Source organism: Phodopus roborovskii, unplaced genomic scaffold (genome assembly GCF_943737965.1).
Source record: "Phodopus roborovskii unplaced genomic scaffold, PHOROB, whole genome shotgun sequence".
Taxonomy (NCBI): domain Eukaryota; kingdom Metazoa; phylum Chordata; class Mammalia; order Rodentia; family Cricetidae; genus Phodopus; species Phodopus roborovskii.
In genome coordinates this window covers 1,657,340-1,680,959 of record NW_026126412.1, presented here as the reverse complement: position 1 = coordinate 1,680,959, position 23,620 = coordinate 1,657,340, and the positions used below count along the sequence as shown (strand labels likewise).

General features: G+C 40.0%; 1 protein-coding gene across 10 annotated transcripts in view; it reads left to right on the top strand.

Moving 5' to 3' along the window:
- Cast (calpastatin) overlaps positions 1 to 23,620 on the top strand; it is a 97,567-nt gene that overhangs the window by 59,050 nt on the left and 14,897 nt on the right. For 9 of the 10 annotated variants that reach the window (XM_051182748.1, XM_051182744.1, XM_051182742.1 and 6 more), the window contains 15 exons: positions 1,011 to 1,079; positions 2,221 to 2,319; positions 3,565 to 3,645; positions 4,179 to 4,217; positions 4,878 to 4,964; positions 5,095 to 5,184; positions 6,063 to 6,164; positions 9,088 to 9,171; positions 10,118 to 10,165; positions 11,570 to 11,665; positions 12,830 to 12,925; positions 14,666 to 14,764; positions 15,242 to 15,325; positions 18,521 to 18,571; positions 18,722 to 18,793. In XM_051182748.1, coding sequence (XP_051038705.1) covers positions 1,011 to 1,079; positions 2,221 to 2,319; positions 3,565 to 3,645; positions 4,179 to 4,217; positions 4,878 to 4,964; positions 5,095 to 5,184; positions 6,063 to 6,164; positions 9,088 to 9,171; positions 10,118 to 10,165; positions 11,570 to 11,665; positions 12,830 to 12,925; positions 14,666 to 14,764; positions 15,242 to 15,325; positions 18,521 to 18,571; positions 18,722 to 18,793 — 1,197 coding nt within the window. The remainder of the gene's footprint in view (positions 1 to 1,010; positions 1,080 to 2,220; positions 2,320 to 3,564; positions 3,646 to 4,178; positions 4,218 to 4,877; positions 4,965 to 5,094; positions 5,185 to 6,062; positions 6,165 to 9,087; positions 9,172 to 10,117; positions 10,166 to 11,569; positions 11,666 to 12,829; positions 12,926 to 14,665; positions 14,765 to 15,241; positions 15,326 to 18,520; positions 18,572 to 18,721; positions 18,794 to 23,620) is intronic. The other variant, XM_051182743.1, reaches the window with a different exon arrangement.

Genomic DNA, 23,620 nt, shown 5'->3' with positions numbered 1-23,620 from the left:
CTTGGAGGAGCTTCGGGTGCCAGTTTGAAAGTCACAGACAAGGCTAAAAGGTGTTAAACATGCCCTGAAACATACTGCTTTGTTGGATCTTGAGGTACCAGGTACATTAGTTTAACCAAACTCACAAAATCTTTTAAGTAGAAACACTCACATATGAGGGCTTTTGCAGTAAATTACCATTGCCTGGAACAGTCTTGTTACCATGAGTATCCTTACATGAACTAATTTGAAAATGAGGAGATTTAAGGTCAAGGACTAGACACATTACAATAAATTCTTTTAAATGTATTCACAATTTGAGGTTTGATTCTAGGTATAAAGTATCCCAAGTTATCAGTAAACACTAACTAATGCTACAAGCAAAGTTTGCATGGAATTCAGTTATTCATTGACTTGATTAAGGAACTTTCTACAAATTACTTTATTTGACTTTACTCCTGGTTCTTTCCCAACTCAGTAGGATTAATCAGATTGTCTTATTTTAGTATGTAGCAGGCTAGCCCATCTAGTGTTGAAGAATTTGGAACTTTAATTCAGGGCAGAGCAAGGGAGGCCCCTATAGAGAGACATCTTGTGAGGAAATGGCAGATTTCACCTGACTTGGAGAATCCACAGGACTTTGAGAGGGTAGAGACCTTTGAGGTAAGCGTGGAAGAACAGCCAGGATTCCAGGCTTACAAACACTTCAAGGTATTGAAAATGTTCAGATGAGTTCTGGGCACAAGCACATTCCAGTGTAGGAAAACATAAGAGTGTCCAGAGGCGGCAGTAAGACCAGAAAGACAGGTTAAGGCTGCTGGAGAGGATGCTGTGGGTAGTGACAAGGAGGTGAAGGTTGCTTGGGAGCTGTTGCAGTGGTGCTGCTGTGTCATTGTGTAGTGTGACTTAGAGCTGGGATGGAAGAAAAGGGGGCTAGTCAGTTATTGAATAATTTATCTTAAATGTGTCATAATGTTGTTTCATTAATAATGTATATGAAAGTTTTTAATGTCCTTCTAAATTTCCACTAGGAGAAAGAAAAGAAATCATTAACGCCAGCTTCACAAGTGGAGTCCAAACTAAACAAGCCATCTGGCAAGGTATAGAGATCACAAGTCAGTTTATTGTCAGACATTTGTCCTCTGGTGCTTTTCTCGGCCTGATTTCTTGTGGTTTTAAAGGAAAACTTTAATGGCTTGGAGTTTAAAGAAATTATGACTGTTTGTACTATTTTTGTACCATTTCATGGTATAAGCCTCTGCTTTGAATATAGATCTAGTACACTGAGCTTAATAACAGTTTCTATCCCAGAAGCATGCATTCTTTAGCAACGTGCATAGCTGATTGAGACTTGGCAAATGACTTCTCCTGTCCCTTGGTTTTAGAGTGGGGACATCTTGAGGTTTGTCTAAATATTCTGTATTACCTCTTTATTAGTAAAGAATATGAGGTACTCCTTTGAAATATATTGCCTCTCTTCCAAGAAATCACAACAATAATTCAAAAAGGAAAAAATAGTCTAAAGCTAATGGGCCCTAGTTTCTCTTACATATATTAGTAATGAGGAGTCCAGAAGCCATCATGGGAATGAGGCCATATTCAGTGACACTTTTAGATTTGAGGTGTGTAGTGAGGATCTTTCCATTTCAGGTGCCTGTTCACACTGAGTCATCCATAACTACAAAGGTGGCCGAGTTCATATTGGCAGGCTGAACTGTCTGTTAATGTATCTTTACCATTGATCTCACATGAGTTCTCTTTAGAGCTATCTTTGGGCAAGCAAGTGAGCAACAACAATACTCATAAAGAAATGAACAAATACAGGAGAGTTTATTTTTAAAAAATAGCTTCTTTTTTGAAGAGGTATTGTTTATGGATTTTGTACTATGTAACTTGGGAGTGGCAGAGTGAAAGGCAAAAAGTACCAAGTGGCTAATCCCAGTGTTTCTCTTTATGTTGTAATTGTCAGTGCCTTGGCTTGGCAGCCTTCATGAACTAATATATTTGTTGTTGTAGCTAATAACTTGGTACTTTTAAAACATGGTGATGCTTACCTGAATGTGACTTTTTAATCTTTCCAATTCAGAATCTGGACTCTGTATCTCATAATAAAAATGGACTGAATTTTAACTATTTCTGAACTTATAAAAGTTACTGTATTTTGGTACATTTTTGTGGTTAAAAATAAAGGACAATATATACACCAGGTAACATTGACATATCTTTCTCTTTCGTTTCCAGTCAGGCATGGATGCTGCTTTAGATGACTTGGTAGACACTCTAGGGGAACCTGAAGAAACTAACAAAGAAGATCCACAATACACTGGACCAGTAGTTTTGGTATGTGATTGGAAGACAGTAAGAATTCGTCCTCAATGGATAGGAAAGCATCTCATGTTCTGTTGATTATGTAGAAGCAGGATGGTATCAGGATTAATAATTGAAATCGGCACTTAGTGGTGAGGGTGGAAACAGTCTGCCTTGTGACAGCTACACAACTGCATTCATTCAGGGAATACCCAATGGTGCCAAAACTTTCACTGAAACAACCGGCTACATCAGAAAATCTTGTTCTCGGTCGTTTACATTTCATGCAGTGAACTTGAACTTAACTTGAATTTTATGTCTTTATGATGCTGAGTTGCTCTATTCTATTCTTAATTTCCAAAAAGTAATGTAATTTTGTTTCCTTATATTACAAATGTTGTAGATTAGATGAAAACATTTTCAAAAGACACCATTAGATATTTGTTTCTACAGTTTATAATAAATAGAAAAAACAGAAAAAGACAACTCAATAGAGAAAGAACTAAGAGAAAGTTGTTTGGACAATGAACAAATAACATGAAGGTCTACTAGGGAATTAGGAAAATGACATAAAGAATGAGGTGGTTCCCTTTTTGTGACCAGATGGCCAAAAGTTTCAAAATCTGGCAATTCAGCTAAGTCACAGATCCCCTACTGAGAGAGTTGGGGACCTTGTCAGTGTGTACAGAGAAGGGCAACTGGCAGAACATTTGGAAGTGATGTGGTTGACAGAATATCAGAAGCTGCTCCGTACTTCCTAGAAGGAAAATGGCTTCCTCATGCATCACCATGGATACAATACAAAGCCACAATTTTAAATAAAATAAGCCAGAGTAACAGGATGATACTATGTATATAGCATTTGAAAACATACAGAATCATGATGTATAATAATATTGTTAAAATATGCTCCACTTTATTTTCTAAAAATGAAAAATTACATGTATCATAGTATTAGAAATAAATCATAGGTAAGATGAAAAAAGTAACAAAGTGTTTACTTCTATCATTTATAAAGAATAAAAAAACAGAGAAAAGGACAGTTCAATAGAAAATGATAGAAAGGATGGACTTAAAGTACAGGGTGCAATCTATAAAGCTAATTAAATGAGTATTAACATACCATTAGAACTTTGGGATTATGTTCAGTTTAAGCTTGTTAATGATTTATTTTCGTATCAATAGTTACAGACAATTAGTACTGGAATAGTACTCTAGTTTCACATATCATTCTCAGCATATTAATTGCATAATGTCTTTTGTGTGATTTAATTCCAGGATCCAATGGATTCTACCTACATTGAGGCACTGGGTATAAAAGAAGGGACAATCCCTCCAGAGTACAGGAAACTTCTGGCTGTAAGTTATCTTCCACTTTTATGTCGTCATTTCTTTCTTGGAAGACAATTTCATATCAACATTTAGAAAATTGAATGGGGCATATACAGTTGTTCTTACTAAAAAGTACCCTCTGTGTCTTAACCTTTTGGAACATCCCTGAAAATGTACCACAAATTAGATAGCCAACCAAAAGAAATGTATCGTCTGTTGTTTCTAGTGACAGTTAGGGTCTGGGAACAGTTGGCTCCTTCTGAGGTCTTTGAAAGGGAGCTCTCTTCTAGGCCTCTTTGCTGAGCTTGTAGATGGCCGTCTTTTCCACGAGTCATTTCACTTTACCTTCCCTCTGTGTTTCTCTGAGTCCCAGTTTTCTCTTTTCATAAGGACTTCGGTGTCACTTGATAAGGGTTCCCACTGATGACCTAGCTTCGCTGGATACCTTATGTAGAGAATCAACATATGAGTGGGAGGGCACACATCATAGACTGAGAATGCATTTTTATCAGTCAGAAGAATGAATTTTGACTTCTCAACTTCTTTTATTTTTGTTTCAGAATAAGGAAGGGATCACAGGACCCCCTTCAGACTCTGCTGTGAGTTTGTGTGCATGTCTTCTAAGATCTGTATCAACGTGGTGTATATTTCTTTGGGAGCATAGAACTACCAGTACCAACTGGGCTCGGTAGTGCCACCCTGTAATCGCAGTTACTCAGGATGCTGAGTTCATGGCCAGCCTGGGTAAATCATACCCTGTCTCAAAATTAAAAGTAAGATGATATCTGGAGATATAGTCCAGTGGCAGAGTATTTGCCTAGTGTGGAGGAGGGTCTGTGTTCAATCTCCAGGACCAGAAAAACAAAATGAAAACACCATATCGATTCTGTATGTGAAAGTGATGATCTCTCGATCAGATAATATTTCTTTATGTTTCTAGAAAGAAGGTGGGCATGGGGCTGTTTCCTATTTCTTGGCCATATCTATGTATGGATGTGGAGATGATGGGGTCAAGAAGATGGAAGGACATAGTGAATGCTAATAATTATTTATACTTATGAGCACATGTAAACACATGTAACTCTGTTGAAGGAGGGAAAGGAGGAAGCACACCCCCTCCCTTCCTATCATGGCTTCCTTCTGAGTTGTTTTATTAACATTTCCCCTTTGGTATCTAAGGAATGCAAAGAATGTTTCTTTCCTGGACTCCTAATCTCTAGTTTGGCTCTTAGGAGTTAACTCTGTGCCCTTTACTCTAGAAACCCATGGGACCTGATGATGCTATAGATGCCTTGTCATCTGACTTCACCTGTAGTTCTCCGACTGGAAAGCCAACTGAGAAAGAGGTAGTGTTTTTAGTCCTATTAAGGAGGACTTTGCTAGAAAATATCTTGGATGTAAAAATAACATTTTATTTCTGTTTATCATAATTGGACTTCCGTCACCTGTAAATATCTTTTGTATTTTCTTTTTCAGAAATCTACAGGGGACGTTTTCAAAGCTCAGTCTGCTGGAGTGACCAGAAGTGCTGTTCCTCCCCAGGAGAAGAAAAGGAAGGTGGAAGAGGTACTTACCTCCTTAAATAGCCAGGGCCCATATGACAACAGTTACTACCTGGTTTTGCTTATTTATGAATGATTTTTCTGTTACCAACAAGACCATCTCATATTGTGACACAAATACTGCTCTAGAAACATGAAATCTTAGACTTGCGTTCCTGAAGGGAGCTTTGTGGGTCATTATAGTGCTGTCAACACAGCTGTTTCTGCTGCCTCAGCACCAAGCTGTAACGTAATTCTGTCCTCAGCGTCTATCATGAAGCTCTAGGCTGCATGTGGACATGTGACCTGTGTGAACGGTGCTGATAATGCTAAGGACCATTTCTGCCAGGGCTGCCTCTGCCTCTGCCCTGCTGGAGCCAATAGTTTATTTTTTATCTCTGTGTGAGAGCATTGTGGGGAGCGCCACACCCTGACAGTGGAGCTCTGTCTTCAGAAGCCATCTCAGCTCTCTCTCACATGAGCTTAGCTGTTGTGCTGAAGGGCCAGGCTTTCAGAAGACATTTTACAAATACAGTTTCGGAAAAAGAGAAACCGGGTCTTACAAGTTCACTTGCTTTCAGCTTTTATTTTGAGAAGGGTCTTTTGTAATATCATTTATTATAATTGTATGTCTTACTTGCAAAATAAGACTTGACGTGTGCCCTATAGCTTTTGCTATAGGGACAGATCTGGTGTCTCACACCAAGTTTTCAGTCATCGGTAAGTCTTTCTTTCTTCCTCTTTTAATTTTCAAATAGTAATTTCCCAATCCACAATTCGCCTAATGTATTTAATATGTATATTTCACAAATAAGCAAATTGTTTATATTATCTAAGCTCTGCGCTCTGAGGAGGTTTTTGTTTTGATTCATTTTTATGCACATACCCTTTCTCTTTTAACAGGGTGACATGAGTGATCAGGCCCTTCAGGCTCTGTCAGATTCACTGGGCACCCGGCAGCCAGACCCTGAGGTCCACCTTAGCCAAGCTGAACAAGTCAAAGAGGTACTGACCTGTCATTCACATATAAAGCGATTTCATGTTGTCTGGTAAATTTAGGTATTTATTGCTGGGGAGAGAGCAACCACGGCAGATGTTTAAGTGTCCATGTAAAACCTGTACTGTATTAATACTTGAAAAGTAAGGGTGTGGCTCAGTGGTCAGTTACTGGCTTGGTCTGTGCAAGGACCTGGGTTGGAAGCCAGCACTTCAGGAATGCAAAACCTTATGGTCCAATATATTGGCATACGTACATCTGAGACGCCAGAACTAAGGAGGATGAGGCAGGAGGATTGTGAACATGTTTTACAACAGCCTGCACTATATGGTGAAACCCTGTCAAGAAAGAAAGAGAAGTGGGGGGGGGGGGAGGGCAGGGAGAAAAAGAAATACTAATCTGCGTTGCCAAAGCTAAAGATGCCCCTAATTAAGCAAGACAACAGTAGTAGTGTGATGAGGACCTGTGAAGTTTGCTTGTGCTGGGTATTTGAATTTGTATTTTCACAAGAGTGCTTATGGAGGGAGATGGCAGGAGAGTATCTTCGACCTTCTTTTGTACAGCTGTGGGGGAGAAGGTTGACAAAACTGTTAAAACAAATTGAGCATCAGTCTCTCAACTACTTGTTTATTGGAGCTCACACACACAGCGTGTTTGTCCCATAGCCTCCGTGCCCTTAGTGAGCCCATCCAAGCCTGTAGCCGGTGTAGAGGTATGATGTTAAGTTATGGTTTTCATGTACTTTTTCAATTCTCTGGGGAAAAGGAAAAGGACAGAAGTAAGCTACCTGTGTCTGACGAGGCAGGAACCCTGGAGGGAGACAGCCAAAGGCTTTAGAGGCACTACCCCCCCCCCCCCCAATCAGATCAGAGAAAAGGAGTTGGCAAGCAGCATTGTCACAATGCCCCTGACTCTGCTGTCACTTCCTGTTCTGAGTTGTCAGGGAAGGGCAGTCTTCCCGACTCCCAGGGACTCTGCCTGAGTCTGCATTGGCCCAGGTCTACTATGGGCCAGTTTCTGTCTTCCACTTTCTGGGAGGGCTCACCGGCTGCGGGGTGGCATGAGAGGCTTCGTGATGCTGACCGCAAGGGAGCCGGAGAGACAATCCCTGTCCTTCAGGACCATGTGATGTGCTCAGAAGAACGGGAACATGGGTGCAAACATTGTGAGGTGCACCTTGCTCAGAGCTGCGCTGTGTCTAAGGAGGGTGGAGCCCTGGGTGGAGCCAGGAGGTCCTATACTGTGGTTCTATCGCCTGGGGGCTATGGATTTCACTTTTGCCTTGGGCTTTTTATAAATAGAGTAATAGGACAATATATATGGGAAGAAGTCCCGGGACAGTCTAACTAACCCAGTCACTAACCCAGATGCATAGGTGGGAAAAGGGACATGAAAGGAACTCATATAGCAGTATGGGTAATGGCGTTAATCTCTGGAGTATGTATAGAAGTGTGTTCACTGTTCTAGAAAGCAGTATCAGTAAACACACTGAAGAACCTTCCACTTTTGTCATGCTAACTTTCGCCTAGTCCTAAACTGTAACTATCTTCTGTTTGTTCTGTTTGGTTTTGTTTTGTTATAGCAGTCCATGGCCATCCCAGCACCTCCCACATTAGGCAGCACCTACACAAACTATGGAAGTCTCCAGAGAACAGACCCAGTCCCACTTCCAGTCTTATAACACACCATCCCATAAATAAATATTTATTTCTCCTATAATGATACCTTTTAAGCCACCCCCATTTTTAAGTATATGGACCTAGTCCAGCAGGTTTGCAATATGGTAGACTTCCTCTTGATCTTTTTGGTGTCTTGGATAGCGTTGCCATTTTAAAAATATAAAGATTAAAGAGGCAACAAAAAAAGGCTCTAGCTGTGTGTGTATTTGCCCATAGTCTGGAAGTATGGAGACAGTCTTCCTGTAGACATGGCCCTTGATATTTACAGCATCTCCTTTGGGACTAGACATGGCACACATCCCTAAGTTGGGAAGTATTGCTACATATCAGGACCCCAGAGACAGCAATAGAGTAAAACCTGAAATTTAAAAAGAAACAAAACCTCTCCTTTCTAAATAACATACAACTCTAGTCCAAGAATGAAGAACAGTGCCTGGCTCACTAAAATTGTTTGATACTTTTTAACAATAAATCAAAAAAGTAGCCAGTCCAGTGAGAGGTTGACGCAGAGGTAGAAACAGTGGGTTGACTCAATTTGCTTGAGCGAGCTGTGCTGCCTACCTTAGGTTCTGAATTCTAAGCCCTTGTCCTAAGATAGTTAGAAAACCTTATACATAAGATTTTATGGGACTCCCCCTCCCCCCACAGATTCCATTACAGGTGCTATGGAGGAGAATTAGTAGTCTGCTACAGAGCTGGTCATGTCTAGTGCATTTATTTGCTTCTGGTTTGGTGATCTTGTGGAGTAAATCCTGCTATTGAAAGAAATCCTTTATAAATTGGTAAAGCCAGCTCTCCATGAAGAAGCCACATCTGTGGCTGTCTGCCTCTTCGATTGCTGAAGTGGATGAGAGAGTTGGATGTGTACTTTTCTCTCTATTTAGACAACTGCCCTGTTGGGCAAGTTATATGGGAGCTATTAAATAATTGCAGCTAACTTCTGCACTCTGCTTACTTTATTTACTTTAGTGAACCTTCAAAGTCAATGAGGTAAGGAAGGATTATTAGCCAGAGAGGCAACACTTCCAAGGGTGCCGCGGCTTCCTAAGTCTTGGACCAAGCAGGGTGTCTGTCCCAGTGCCTGCTCACAACTGCTTTCCACAGACTTCCACTTTGTGGTTTACAGAGCAATCCCATCCAAGCACTTCAACCCGATTTGGGCTATTCTGTAGTATATGAAATGTAGGTGGCATCGGGTTATATTACATTATCTAACTGCTGCTGTTTTCCCCCCTCTCTCCATTTTCGTCAGGCAAAAGCAAAAGAAGAAAGTCAGGAGAAGTGTGGTGAGGACGAAGACACAGTTCCCTCTGACTACAGGTTAAAGCCAGCTGTGGTAAGCTGCCTGGATATCGGCAGCTTATTGGCTGCCGTGCTAATGATACATCTCTCCTCGACACTAGGAGCACAGCCGTTCCTCTTCAGATATTAACTGTGGTCATGCTGGACCCCTTTCTCTAGCCTCTCTGCAGCCACAGGAGCAAACCTTCCACAGTCTCTAAAGTAGTCATTAAAACTCTAACCTATTTGATTATTTGAGAAAACATTTCCTAAACTGTAAAGTCTCAAGTTCAAAAACTAAGCAGTGTTTAAATAACAACAACAACAAAAAAAAATGACATTTATCCCATCCTAAATTGGAGGGTTGAAGCATTTATGTTTTAAGACATGTTCTCGAGGTGCACCTGACTAGCTTCAAACTCACTCTGCTGCAGGGACTGTCATTATTCTCCTGACCCCCTCCAGCTCCCAACTGCGGGACCACAAGCATGTGTCTACATACCCAGCTCCAAAGAATTAAAATGTTTTCTCTTCATCGTCCATCAAGGAAAGGGTAGCCAGATTACTCAGTGGGTAGAGATGCTTGTCACCAATACTGACTACCTACATTTGAACCCTGGGTCTCATGTGCTAGGGAAAGAACTAACTCTGCACACACCCATGCACACAATAAATACTCAAAAATAAAAATTCCATTAACACAGTTGGACTATTCTTGTAAAAGCCTTTTTGTTGTTGTTGTTTTATCTTTTTACCTTACCAAACAATCAATATTTTAGTGACTTGTAATGAAAAACAAATCACAGTATCCTTTGGAATGTGTGGTCTTTTGATCCCATTCCTGCTTTGGTACTTATAGAAATTCAATCTAAAGCTAATTCACTCAAGGAGAAGAAAAAATAAGCTCACCTCCTACATCTTGGATTTGCCTAAAACAAATATAATAGGACATGACAGCAAATTTTTCTATTTTATTTTCTAATTTCTAATTTTATTTTCAGGATAAAGATGGAAAACCACTACTGCCAAAGCCTGAGGAAAAGCCTAAGGTTAGAAATATAAAGTGTAATCTAAAAAGTGTAAATTAGGATCATTTTAAAAGACCACATTTCACATGAAGCCTAATACTGAGGCAAATTCTGATGGTAACACAAGGCTCTTTTGCATATGTTTTAATGTTGGTTTCTCTCATGAATTATTAGCAGACTATTAGTTTCTAAGCAGCATTCATAAATCATTAAGAATTAATGCCAGAAGAGCTTTTATATTATATTATCTTAGCATTTGATTTAGTAACTATATGGAATAGTCTAACAGGTTTATATTGCCTTAAAAATACATATCAGTTTCCTGTCGTGATGGCACTAGTCAGCATCTTTAATTAAGCACACAGTGGTGTGCTTAACATTTCTCCAAGTGCTTTTCACGTCTTTTCTTCTCCGTTCCATTTTTAATGAGCCACTGAGTAGAGTTAGTGTTGCTTGCACTGGGGCCTGAATGTGAGGTTATTTAGTGGAGCATACACAATTTCTCGGTAGATACTCCATTGATGAAAAAACAGCTCTTATGTTCAAATGCCTGGAAGAGCAGCCATTGAGGGCCCCTGGCTCCTCAAAGAGCTGGGAGGCTTCCTGACCCCCTCCCCCATCCGTGATGGGGTGCCCCTAAGCTCAATCTTGTGCAGCAACTGTACTCAACTTGAGCCCTGAGAGTTCATGAGTGCAGCAGCCGTGTCCTTTCTAGGAAACAGCGCTCACACCGCTGCCTCTTTCTGCTGCTTTTTCCTTTTTACCGTAAGATATTTTTATAGCATCCCCACATGGACTGACTCCGCTGGAAGAAATGGGGCTATCGCACTTTCCTGCCAGAACCCACATTCGGTCCTCTCCTACTTTCCCTCCCTTCCCTTTCCTTGGTTACAGGAAATGAGTACATGAATCGTGTTTTCTCTGCTTTATTCTGAAGGAAACCATTAAGGACTAGGAAATGAACAGTCACTTTTAAACTGCATATCTTCACTGCAGAAAATAGGAAATAGAAATAGCATTTGAATAAAGCTCTACAGCAAATCCTTTTGTTACTTTGAAAAGTGATTTACTCTATTTTTTTAATAATTAAAACTTTATTGAAATGTACTTGTAAATAAAATCATCACAAAGTAAGATTAGCCAGACTGAAAGTCTACACCTCTCCATGGACTTACGTGTAGTTCCTAGAGCTGACCTATCAGGTGAGTAAATAAACCTTTAGCACTTTCCCAGTGCTAAGATGCTAAGTATTACACTTGTGTGCCATTTTTGTCCTCACATCGATATGATATGCCTTATCAAGCTAGCTTTTGTTTTTACATAATACAATATGGCTAAACCACATTAACCAAGAAGAAAAGATACTCTCCTATGCTTTTACAGAGGAGCGCATTTTCATACATAACTCAGCATTTCTTGTTACAGTGCCTGAGTGAAGCAGAGCTGGTTGGACAACTCTCAGAAGATTTCGGCCGATCGGCATATCAAGACAAACCATCTACACCAGCTGAGAAAATCGAAGTATATTCTGATAATGTCTTAAAGGGGTTTTAATGTTCATTTTTAATCTGAAAATATGTGAAGCCCAAATTATTATTATATGGACGAGCTGACTTTGAAGGCCCTGAAGGCCTATATGCCACCTTTTGTTCGTGGTCTTTTCATCTTGCCTTTTTTCTAGATGTTTTCTGTGGACGGTCCAACCCTGTAGTTATTCCTTCACGGAAGTTTACATCCTACCTTTCCTTTTGATAGCTGTTGCTGAGCTGGCTAAATAAAATTGCCACACCTCTCGCCCTTCCCACCCTTATGTCCACCAGAGTCACCCTTTCTGAATTATGTCACAGCATTCCTCTGTGCCAACCCTGAACTTCCCGCTCCCTATGAATGGATTCTGTACATGCCACATGTATATGGCAGCCATGGCTTCCTTGCCTGCAGGCTGCTGCATTACTGCACTCCTCAATGCAAAGGCTCTGTAAAAGTGGCCTTGTGTTATTGGCGCTTTCCCTCCCTTGCTTACCACACTGTTTCTAAAAGTAATTCTCATGACACAGGTTCTTAGTTGATTTTATTGGTTTGTTTGTGGGTTTTGTGTGTGTGTGTGTGTGTGTGTGTCCCTGTTAAAGCAATTGTTTGAAATGGTTCGAGCAACCCTAACATCTATCAGTGTAAATAGTACTGTTTCTGATGAGAGCATGCTTTGGTACTGCTCCTTCTCCAGGGTGCTTTGCACATAGGAAAGCTTTGCTAAAATGTCTGGATTAAAAGCATTTGAAAATTACTGGCATCCTGAGCCTAGAATTCCTCACTGCCTTGTGGTGAAAGCCTAAGAATATAGATTTCTCACAAGATCTCCAGGGACTACTCTGAGACTCCTGTTCGATATCATTCCTTATGTTCACGCACAGATTTATAACTTGCAATATGTTCTTAGATCAACCTTTGAGATGCCATGTGTATTATCAATGATCTCCTTTTACATATGTGAAACTGAGTCAGCAAGTTGCAATTACAGTAATTGAGAAGTTTTTAACAGGCCTTGGCATGCATGTCACTCAATAAGCATTCAAAAGAATCATACTCACACCTTATACCTCGTAGTGTCTAATTGAGCCACTGTTGTTGAGTTTTTATTAGTCAGGTAGCCCTAAAGTTATTCAGTGTACCTGCTTCTTTTCTCAGAAATCTGAGGACACACCCCCAGCTCCTGTGGCTGAGGCTGTGCCTCGGGCCTCCATGTGCAGTATACAGTCAGCACCACCCAAAGCAGCATCATTGGTAAGTGATGTCCTTAGCATTGAAAGGGTCTAGAGCAAGCTCCGTTCTCCACCTCACCGCCCCTCCGACTTTCTACTGTGTGCTGCCATGATATTATGCTAAGAAAAGGAAGCCAGAGCTAAGGCAGAGTTGCTGTTCCTTGTTCTTCAGGCTTCAGGGCTGTGTGGGAAACCTCATTTGCATTTCACTTTCAATTCAGATGCTGCCTGCTGCTTTGCTTTCATCCTCTTAAATTCCTTGTAGTTTCACAGCCATCTCCAATAATCCCTGTGTGCTGAAGTCCGATAGGAAGTCCAGTGCCACATTTCTTCCTGGTTTTGCACCCAAATTACGACCATGATCCCGCCCCCTCCCCATTGGAGGAAAGATAGAAGCATCCCTCTGCCTTCATTGTTTCTTGTCTTCTGCTTTTCTTCTAATTTTTGAATGAAGTGTGATATTTAAGTAAGTCCTTTTTTAATTTTGATTTCTATGGGTTTCGTTTCTATACTCTGATGATTCAGAGACTTCACACTAACAGAACCTGAATTCTGAAAGACTAGTTTTCCTCTTCCAGGACACATATGTTCTAGATCTCCTGTAGTATCTTCTTGGTATTGTTTGTGGCACCAAGGATGGTGCTGGGGCTTGATTCATGATTCCCACGCATTCCCTAACTGACTTATATCTCCCGCTAGTCTCCTCGTCCGATGTTTATACGGACACTGTCCTTAACAGTGAGGAGAATGAGAAGTAGAGTTCAGCTCTTGCATACCTTTTAGTCTTCTGCAAAGTATGTTCCAGACCTCAAGTTATGACACAGTCTGAACTTTCCCATATGGAAAACAGGCAGATGGAACATGGACGAAGGAGGCTTCTCTTGTAGGAATTTACAAAGGCTTCCATGCAGAGGGCAGGGTCATACTGAGAGGTGAGAATAACATTTCCAGGGAAAACAGTGAGTCAGAAATGCTTTAAAGTACATGGTGTACTTGGGATATGTTCACTTAGATCCTATACAATAAAAAGAAAAAGGGTACTTTAATGAATGGTATTTGTTCAGGTTAAGTGTGGTGTGTTGTCTTCTATCTATGAAAAGTGTTCTGGCCAGGAAGCATTCAACTAATTTTGTAAAACCACTAAGGAACATTTATGACTCACAGTTTGGCAAGCCAGAACCTGTCCAGTCTTTTGGTTCCTACGTGGTTTCTTCATTTCCCCTCATCTGTGCTTCTTGTTCTTTTGCTTGAATGTTGGCACAGCCAAATCTGGCTTGTAGCATCATGAGTGAGCACATTTCATTCTGAATAACAAGACTCAGGTAGATTGTTCCCATTGTGCACTGAGTATGGTTAGTCACAGGCAGCAGGATCCTGAGCCAACTGTTAGCCATGTGACTAGTGGAAACACAGAGAACAAACGTATGTCCCTACACTGGGCCTGGCCAAGCTTGGTGGCAGAGATCCTGCCTTCTCCCCCTTCTGTCAGCTTCTGTGATCTTTATCTTCTTTTTTTCATGGGCCAGAATTCCAGCTGGATTTTGTAAGGATTTCAGTGTCAATATGCAAATCGCATACATAGTTCTTAATATAAGAAACTTGCTTTCATTTTGAACATTCTTAACATTTCAAAACCTTCATGCTAATCAGATTGATGGTTCAAGTTATTTAAGATAACATAGACCTGAAATAAGTATGTGCCTTTCTGGGTTGGTAAGGGTGAGTAACAACTTAGGTTTAACTTTCTGTGTCCTTGCAAAAGGGCATGGTACCAGACGATGCTGTAGAAACCTTGGCTGGAAGTCTGGGGGAAAGGGAAGCAAATCCAGAAGATGAAAAGCCTGTTAAGGATAAAGTCAAGGTAATAAAAGCTTAGATGCTTCTGCAAATGACCTATTAACCATCCATCTCTACCCCCCAATAAGTTAACACTTTGTTTTTAAAAATATGTCTCTAAAGCTGACTTTCTTTGACATTGCATATATCCTGTTTAATAAGCTAAACCTTAGGAAATGCTAATGTCGATCCACTATGGTAGATAGGTAGCATGCCTGTGTCTAAGTTCTATGAATCCCACTTTTGTCAACCAGGATTCATCCTTTGCTAAGGGCACCTAAGAAAAGTAGTGTGTGCCTAATACTTCTCCCAGCGTGCCCTTGGCCCAGCAGGCTGAGAGGTAGTACTTGAGCCTGCTAAACTGCAAACAGTGTTAAAGTTTAAGGATATGTTATCAATGCTTGTTTGAAGCTAACAATAGATTACTTCAAATTTAATCTCTGAAGAATGCATTGTATAGAAGGAGACACTAACTCTAAAAATTGATACCACTCTTACTTAGGAGAAATCTAAAGAAGAAGACCGCGAAAAACTCGGTGAAAAAGAAGAAACAATTCCTCCTGATTATAGACTAGAAGAGGTCAAGGTAAGCAGGCTGAGTATTTTCTGATTTTGTTTCCTAACTGAATTTTATATACATAAAGAGGGGACTGAGAACAGATCTGGAATTAAAAGATCTTATTTCTTTATGTTCTGACCCTAAATTGTATTAGTACTAACACCATGTTAAAATGCCAGGTAAGGAGCTGAAACATACTCTTTTAAAATTTGTTCATTTTAATTTCATATGTGTGTATACTGAGTTTATATTATTTCCCCTCTTTCTCCCTCCAGCTCCTCTCATGCCTCTACACCTTCCCTTCTCCTTCAAAGTCATAGCCTCTTTTCCTTTATTATTGTCACATACACACACATGTACACACATAAGTTAACGTGTAAATACAAGCTAATGAGTCCATTTAGTGTTGCTTTTTAGGACTTAGCACTTGGTTTGGATGAGCAGTCATAGAGCTCATTCCTGGGGAATATTGTCTCTCCCGCTCAGCTCTTCATCTAGAGATGGGATCCCATGGGATTTTCCTCTTCCACATCATCAAGTCAACTCATATCATCATTGTTTAAGTCTTGTTTAGGCAATCAAATTGTTGAGATTTCACAAATGCAGTTTCCCTGTCATACACAGAAGATGCAGCCCTGCAGCAGACACCCTGGCCTTCCGGCTCTTGCACTCTTTCTGCCTGTTCATCTACGATCTTCCCTTAAGCTTAGTTGCGGGGGCGTGCCGTAGTTGTATCTGCTGGAGGCCGAGGCCTCACTGTCAGTTGCTGTCCGCATTCTGGTCAGTTGTAGCTTTCTGTAATAGTCTTCATCGGCTGCAACAAGAAGCTTCTCTGACGAGGGATGAGAGCTCCACTTAAGACACATCCAAGTAACATTACATGGACTCAACAGTTTATATTTGGGAATAGACATGAATATACAAATAGATATATGCACACAATGATAATTGATGGGGGGGGGAAAAGGCCACAAATTGGAAGGAGAGTGAAGAGTGGTATATGGGGAAGTTTAGAGGGAGAAAAGGGAAGGGAGAGATGTTGTAATTAAAATAAAATACCAAAAATAACCAGAGCGTGCAGTTAATAATACTGGTTTAGGGAGTTGCAGTAGTACATTCTCCTCAAGTTCTGTGGCCTCGACAGCCATGAATCTTTGGCTATGTTCACAATACCAGACACAAATTATTTCCTATTGGGCAGGGCTTAAGTCCAATCAGAAAGCTGATGGGCAGCACCAAGGTATGTGTCATTACTGTAGCTTTAGGGATATCTTGTCATACTAGTCATTGTGGTTCATACCCATCACAGGTGGGTGGGACTGTTGACTGCCTTTCTCTCTTGGCAGCTTGCATAACACCTTCTAATACAGTGAGAGCTATTCCTCAGGGAGGAGGCTTCCAGTCAATTCCTCCAAGTCCGGTGTCCAAAGTTGTAGTGGTGTCAGCAATAGGTACTTAAACTAAAATATATTCTTCAGTAGCTTTTCCTTCCTTTAATATGAATAAAAATTAGCATCTAGGTTACCAAATATTTTTCCCTTCAGACTGTGGTTTGTTATAATACCACAAATATAGGAAAACCTTTTGCAGGTTAAACAAACAAACAAAAACCAACGTGTACAATTACTTCCTATGCAGAAAACTTTTCCGTTCTTAAATATAAGCTGAAAACATGAGAACTTTTTAGACATTGAGTAAAGTGATGTTGACCCGCCCTCTTCATAGTGAAAGGACAGGATGTGTGGAACAGGTTATGATCAGTTTCAGTGTGCATATTGAACAGAGCAGCACATAGGCCGTTGAAGGAATAGTCGTTTTCCTAACATGCCACTGACAGGGAAGTTAAAAAGTACTTGAAGAGCAGTTTTGAGAAGCTGAATTTAGAGTCCTCACCCATCCCCATGCACTCAAGATCTTACACTGAATTCTTCTTAATTCTTAATTTAAAAAATCCTGGACACTGCCTTTTATTTGCAGCTTGTATGTACATTGTTGTAAAAATTCTTCAGGACATTTTCAAGGCCACAAAGCTATCTGTCTCTGACCCTAATTCCATAGAAGCAGGCCATCCACAGTTAACTCAGTGGGAAGCCATCTGCTTTCTCCCTGCCCTCAATGAATCTTAGTAGTGCTACTTGAGGGGTTGGTTGTTCTGGCCCTTTATTTTGTGTTAGTTTTGTCCTTTGAACTGACCTCATACATTGTCAGTTGCCAGTGCTTTGTCACCTTTCCAGGGTGCTGACTTGACCTTTTGTTTAAATACAATTTCACTTGTTACCTATGCTCGCATTAGGTAGCTATAGCAAGGGTCTGCTCTCTGTAGTCATACCTCGAATTTACCCGTCCTGCCACTGATTGACGAGGCACTAGAAGGTAGACTTCAATTTTTATATAGAGCAAAGGAGCCCTCGGGGTCCCATGCCTCACTCGGGATGTTTACTGCTTTTTCAGCTAGGACATGGTCTAGAACATAGTAGATTCTTCCTTTTAAAAAGGGCCAAAGCTGCAAATGAACTCAAAGGACACGAGGGTTGTGTTATCTGTAAGAAAGCAGTAGATAGTTCTAAACAATTCCACAGCACATTTGAAATACAGAAAAGCAAAAACATTTTAGTCACTTTCCTAGGAGAAATCTTTGTATGTTCTCTTGTTCCATTTATTTTTATACATGTAAGTAAACCGAATTTATCATTAATCTATAGATCTTTTATTAGATATTGTTTTTGTTATTTGTTGTTATTATTGGTTTTGCTCTGTTACTCAGAAGTACCACTTGAAGCCGTATTTGAAGTTTAACATAATCTGAGCCCTAAATTTGAGAGTGCTTCACCCAGAAAACAAGCTCCCTGAGAGTTGGGGCTTCAGCTGACTTTTATTACGTTCCCATTGTTCCCTTGTAAATGAGAGGCTTGCTGATGCACCCCTGAAACACACTGCTTTAATAGTTCATATCTTTTTCTTTTGTGTTCATCTCTGTTCTTCTGGGTCACGAGACACACTGAATGTGCTACTAGACTCCTCCAACAAGGAAGGTGTGATGCATATACATTAACTGTGTATCTGAACTGAGTTACAGTTCTCTGCTGTGATGACGTTTCTTTAATCAATAATCTGTGTTAAAATATACAGTAGGTTTAGCCTGTTAATTCCTTGTATAGTGTGTAGGTTCTATACTTGGAATAATATGTAAAATAATGAATGTTTTGTTTTCACTCTGAATAGGATAAGGATGGAAAACCACTTCTGCCAAAAGAGCTCAAGGAACAACTTCCTGTAAGCAATGTACTTTCTCTAACTCTGTCTTCTGTGGCCTCTGATTGGTAATCTGGGAAAGGAGTAGCTTTCCTTTTTAGTGAGCTGGTGGATACCGAAAAGGAGATATATCAGCATTGTTTTTATTGATACGTTTTCTGCTTCTTGCAGCCATTGAGTGATGACTTCCTTCTTGATGCATTATCTCAGGACTTTTCTGGTCCTGCAAACATACCTTCTCTTGTAAGTATGACGCACCTAGTTAACTATTTTTCTCTTCTTGTCCTTCCTGCCTTCCTTCCATCTGTCCTCCCTCCCTCACTCTCTTTCTCCCTCAATTCCTTCTTCCCTACCTGCCACCCTCCCTCCCTCTCTCCTCTCTTTCTTTCTTCTTTTCTCTCTTCTTTTCTTTCTTTCTAGTTTTTTGAGGCAGGGTTTTTTGGAACTGCAATACTGAGCTATGTCACCCCCCTCTCTGAGATATATCTAAGCAGATTTGAGATAAGGCAATTTACTTTTTAAAATGTTCTTTTAGAAAATTAACAATCAAAGGAAAAATTGCCAGTATGAAAAATATAGTTAATGAAATAGAGATAACAGACTAGAAAATCATGTAGGGCACTGTTGAGAACTCCAGTGGCAAAGAAAGTTTCATATATTGGCTCATAAAATTCAAAAGAATGGAATGAATATAAACCAAGACTTTTCTGTCCCACTCAGTCCCACAGCCACTTTTGAATAGTCACTCAGAGGCTTAATAGTAATTGCAAACTGCTTGGCCTAATAATTCAGTTTTTTACTAACTAGCTCTATGTTTAAATTAGCCCATATCTGTTCATTTATGTATTGCCAAGTGGCTGTGGCATTAGTGGTCTGCTGGCATCTTGGTTCTTGAGCAGCTGGCTGGTGTCCCCCCGATTCTGCCTTTCTTCTCCCTGTATCTGTGCTTGGATTTCCTGCCTGCCAAAACAGCATGCAGAGTGGTTATCCCAAAGCAAGTAACTACTGTATATACCATCCTTGTTGGTAATAGTAAAATAAACAGAAATTATGGGGTAAGTACAATTTTAAAAATGTCCTCCAAGTAATACTAAAATCAAGAAATTCAGAATGTACTATTGAAAATAAAACAACATAAAATTAAATTTAAAAGTAGCCAAAGCAGTATTTATGTATTTCCTGCCATTTATCTTTAAAACTAAAACAATGTGAATTTGATGAATTTCACATCCGTTGAATTTTAATTTCCTAATAGCCATAGTATGGAGAGTAGGGAGTTGAAGCCTGTGTGCAACTTAGCACTGAATATGCTGGTGACATATGCTGGCTAACTGACCAGAAGCTGTTCCTTTTGAAACACAAGTGCTTTGTAAAATACTGGCAAGTGTGCATATGTGTCAGAGATGAATTCTGTTTTTATATTTCAAAGCCAATCATTACAAATGTTGAATCTTAGAAAGTACTGGTGGGTATAATAGAGGAAAAAGAGAACACAGTAAACTCATATTTAATGTAAAAATGAGAAAAAATGTAAGAGTCAGTTCAAGGGTTAAACTGATTTGGGGGTAAACTACACAAAAATTTTAAAGAAATTCTAGACAAAAATAGTATGATTCATATAGCCTAAACAAAGGCAAAACTAAAGAAGACATGAGAACTGCTCACAACTCCTTCCATTAAGCAGCTGAAGGCTTATTCTTCTAAATGTCAATGTCTAGGTACTCCCTCTGTGACACAAAAAGTCACTAAAAGGAGGATGCTCTGAAAGTTGCTCCTTACAGATACTTGATCTCACTTTAAAAATCTCATCAAATAGCTGGGTGGTGGTAGCATCCGCCATTAATCCCAGCATTCTGGAGACAGAGACAGGAGGATCTCTGTGAGTTCCAGGTCAGCCTGGTCTACAGAGCAAGAGCCAGGACAGGCTCCAAAGCTACACAAGGAAACCAGAAACCGTGTCTCAGAAAAAATAAAACAAAACAAAAACAAAAACTGACAATGTCAGTAAGGTCACTTTATTTGACAGATAGAAAAGTGTTGACACAATAACAAGTATTGAAGTCATTATTTACCAAAATCATGAATTTTCATTGGCAAGGAAATTGTCACTATATCATAGTACTATAACCACTAGAAATAATCAAATAGTTATGGCTATGTAAGAGATATATTTAATGGCAGATGTGATGGTGCATGTCTCTAATCCCAGAAAGAGGCAGGTGGGTCTCTGTGAGTTCCTGGTCAGCCTTGTGTACATAGTAAGATCCTGTATCAAAAACTGAAACAGGGCTGGAAAGCTTTCTCAGTGGTTAAGCTCTCTTAGCTATTGCTCTTACAGAGGTCCCAAGTTTGATTCTCAGCACCTACTTGGCTGCTTACAACTGCCTGTAATTATAGCTCCATGATATCTAATGCCTACTTCTTACCTTCACAGACACCAGAAATATACATACACACATGCATGCATATATATATATATGCATATATATATATGTGTGTGCGTGCATGTGTGTATGTATATTTATATATGTAGATAAAGCACTTATACAAATTAAGTAAGTAAATCTTAAAAAAGAACACTATATGAAAAACTCTACCAAGGAACTCCTTCAACTGATAAACACCTTCAACAAAGTGGCAGGACACAAGATTACCTCAAAAAAAAAAAAAAAAAAAAAAAAAAAAATCAGTAGCCAATAAAGGGGCTGAGAAAAAAAATCAGAGAAACATCTCCTAGCCACAAACAACATAAAATACCTTGGGGTAACATGAAACAAGTGAAATACCTATATAATAAGAATTTTTAGTCTTTAAAGAAAGAAATTAAAGAAGATACCAGAAAATGGAAAGATCTCCCATGCTCTTGGATAGGTAGGGTAAACATAGTAAAAATGGCAATCTTGCCAAAAGCAATCTACAGATTCAATGAAATCCCCTTCAAAATACAAGGACAATTCTTCACAGACCTTGAAAGAACAATCCCCAACTTTATATGGAAAAACAAAAGACCCAGGATAGCCAAAACAACCCTGTACAATAAAAGAATTTCCGAGGGCATCACAATCCTAGACTTAAAACTCTATTATAGTGCTATAGGCCTGAAAACAGCTTCTTATTGGGATAAAAATAGACAGATAGGGCAATGGAATCAAAAACCCTGATATTAACCCACACACCTATGAATACATGATTTTTAACAAAGAAGTTAAATTAATACAATGGAAAAAAGAAAGCATCTTCAACAAATGGTGCTGGCATAACTGGATGGTGGCGTGTAGAAGACTGCAGATCCATATCTATCCCCTTGCACAAAACTCAAGACCAAATGGATCAAAGACTTCAACATAAACCCAGCCACACTGAACCTTTTAGAAGTTAAATTGGGAGGTACCCTTGAACAAATTGGCACAGGAGACTGCTTCCTGAACATAACTCCAGTAACACAGATACTGAGATCAACAATAAATGGGACCTCCTGAACCTGAGAAGCTTCTGTAAGGCAAAGGACACAGTCAACAAGACAAAATGACTGCCCATAGAATGGGAAAAGATCTTCACCAACCCCACATCTGACAGAGGAACAATTTCCAAAATATACAAAGACTCAAGAAGCTAGTTACCAAAACACCAAATACTCAAAAAGTGGGGTACAGAACTAAATAGAGAATTCTCAATGGAGAAGTCTAAAATGGCTGAAAGACAAGAAAGTACTCAACACCCTTAGCCATCAGGGAAATGAAAATCAAAGCAACTCTGAGATACCATCTTATTCCTGTCAGAATGGCTAAAATCAAAAGCACCAATGACAGATTCTGCTGGAGAGGATGTGGAGAAAGGGGAACACTCCTCCACTGCTGGTGGGAGTGCAAACTCGTACAGCCACTTTGGAAATCAGTATGGCGGTTCCTCAGGAAAATGGAAATTAGTCTACCTCAAGATCCGGTAATTCCACACTTAGGCATATACCCAAAAGATGCACATTCAAACATCAAGGACATCTGTTCAACTATGACAGCTTATGCTGGTAAGGATGTGGAGAAAAGGAAACACTCCTCCACTGCTGGTGGGAGTGCAAACTCCTAGCCCTTTTGGAGATCAGTATCCGCAGGAAAATGGGAATCAGTCTACCACAGGACATGGCAATTCTACTCTTAGGCACATACCCAAGTGATTCACATCCATGCAACAAAGATATGTGCTCAACTATGTTCATAGCAGCATTATTTGTAATAGCAGAACCTGGAAGCAACCTAGATGCCCCTCAACTGAAGAATGGATGGAAAAAATGTGGTACATTCACACAATGGAGTACTATTCAGCAGAAAAACACAATGCAATCCTGAAATTTATAGGCAAGTGGATAGAACTAGAAAAAACCATCTTGAGTGAGGTAACCCAGTCACAAAAAAGACAAACACAGTATATACTCACTCATATATAGTTTATAGACATAGAGCAAAGGATTATGAGCCTACAGTCCACATCACCAGAAAAACTAGGAAACAAGAAAGACCCTAAGAGAGACATACATGGTCCCCTGGAGAAAACAAAAGGGACAAACAAATTGGGAGCTTGGGGGGATGTAACGAGTACGGTTTTTCCGCCTGCCGTCGCCTGGTCTTGTCCTGCCGCCACGCCGCCAGCCCCAAATAATGCACAGAGACTCTGTATTAGATATTATGCTATTGGCCAGGTACTAGTTTCTTATCGGCTAGCTCTGCCTTAGTTATTAACCCATTTGTGTTAATCTATGTATGTCCACGTGTTCTTCTTACCGGGAGCCGGCTGCCGCATACTGCTCTCTCCAGACTCTCCATCTTGACTCCTCCTTCCTACTTCCTATTTCCTCCTTGTCTCCTAGTCCCTCCTATCTTTCTTTCCTATTGGCCAACAGTGCTTTATTATTAACCAGTATGAGAAACATATACAGAATGACATCTCCCATCAGGGGGAAGAGAGAGGGAGCTAAGAGGAGGGGAGAGGTGGGTGGGTATGAGGGAGCAGGAAGATTGAGATGGGGAAAGAATTAAGGAGAACAAGAAAAGACATATAATAAAGGGAGCCATTATA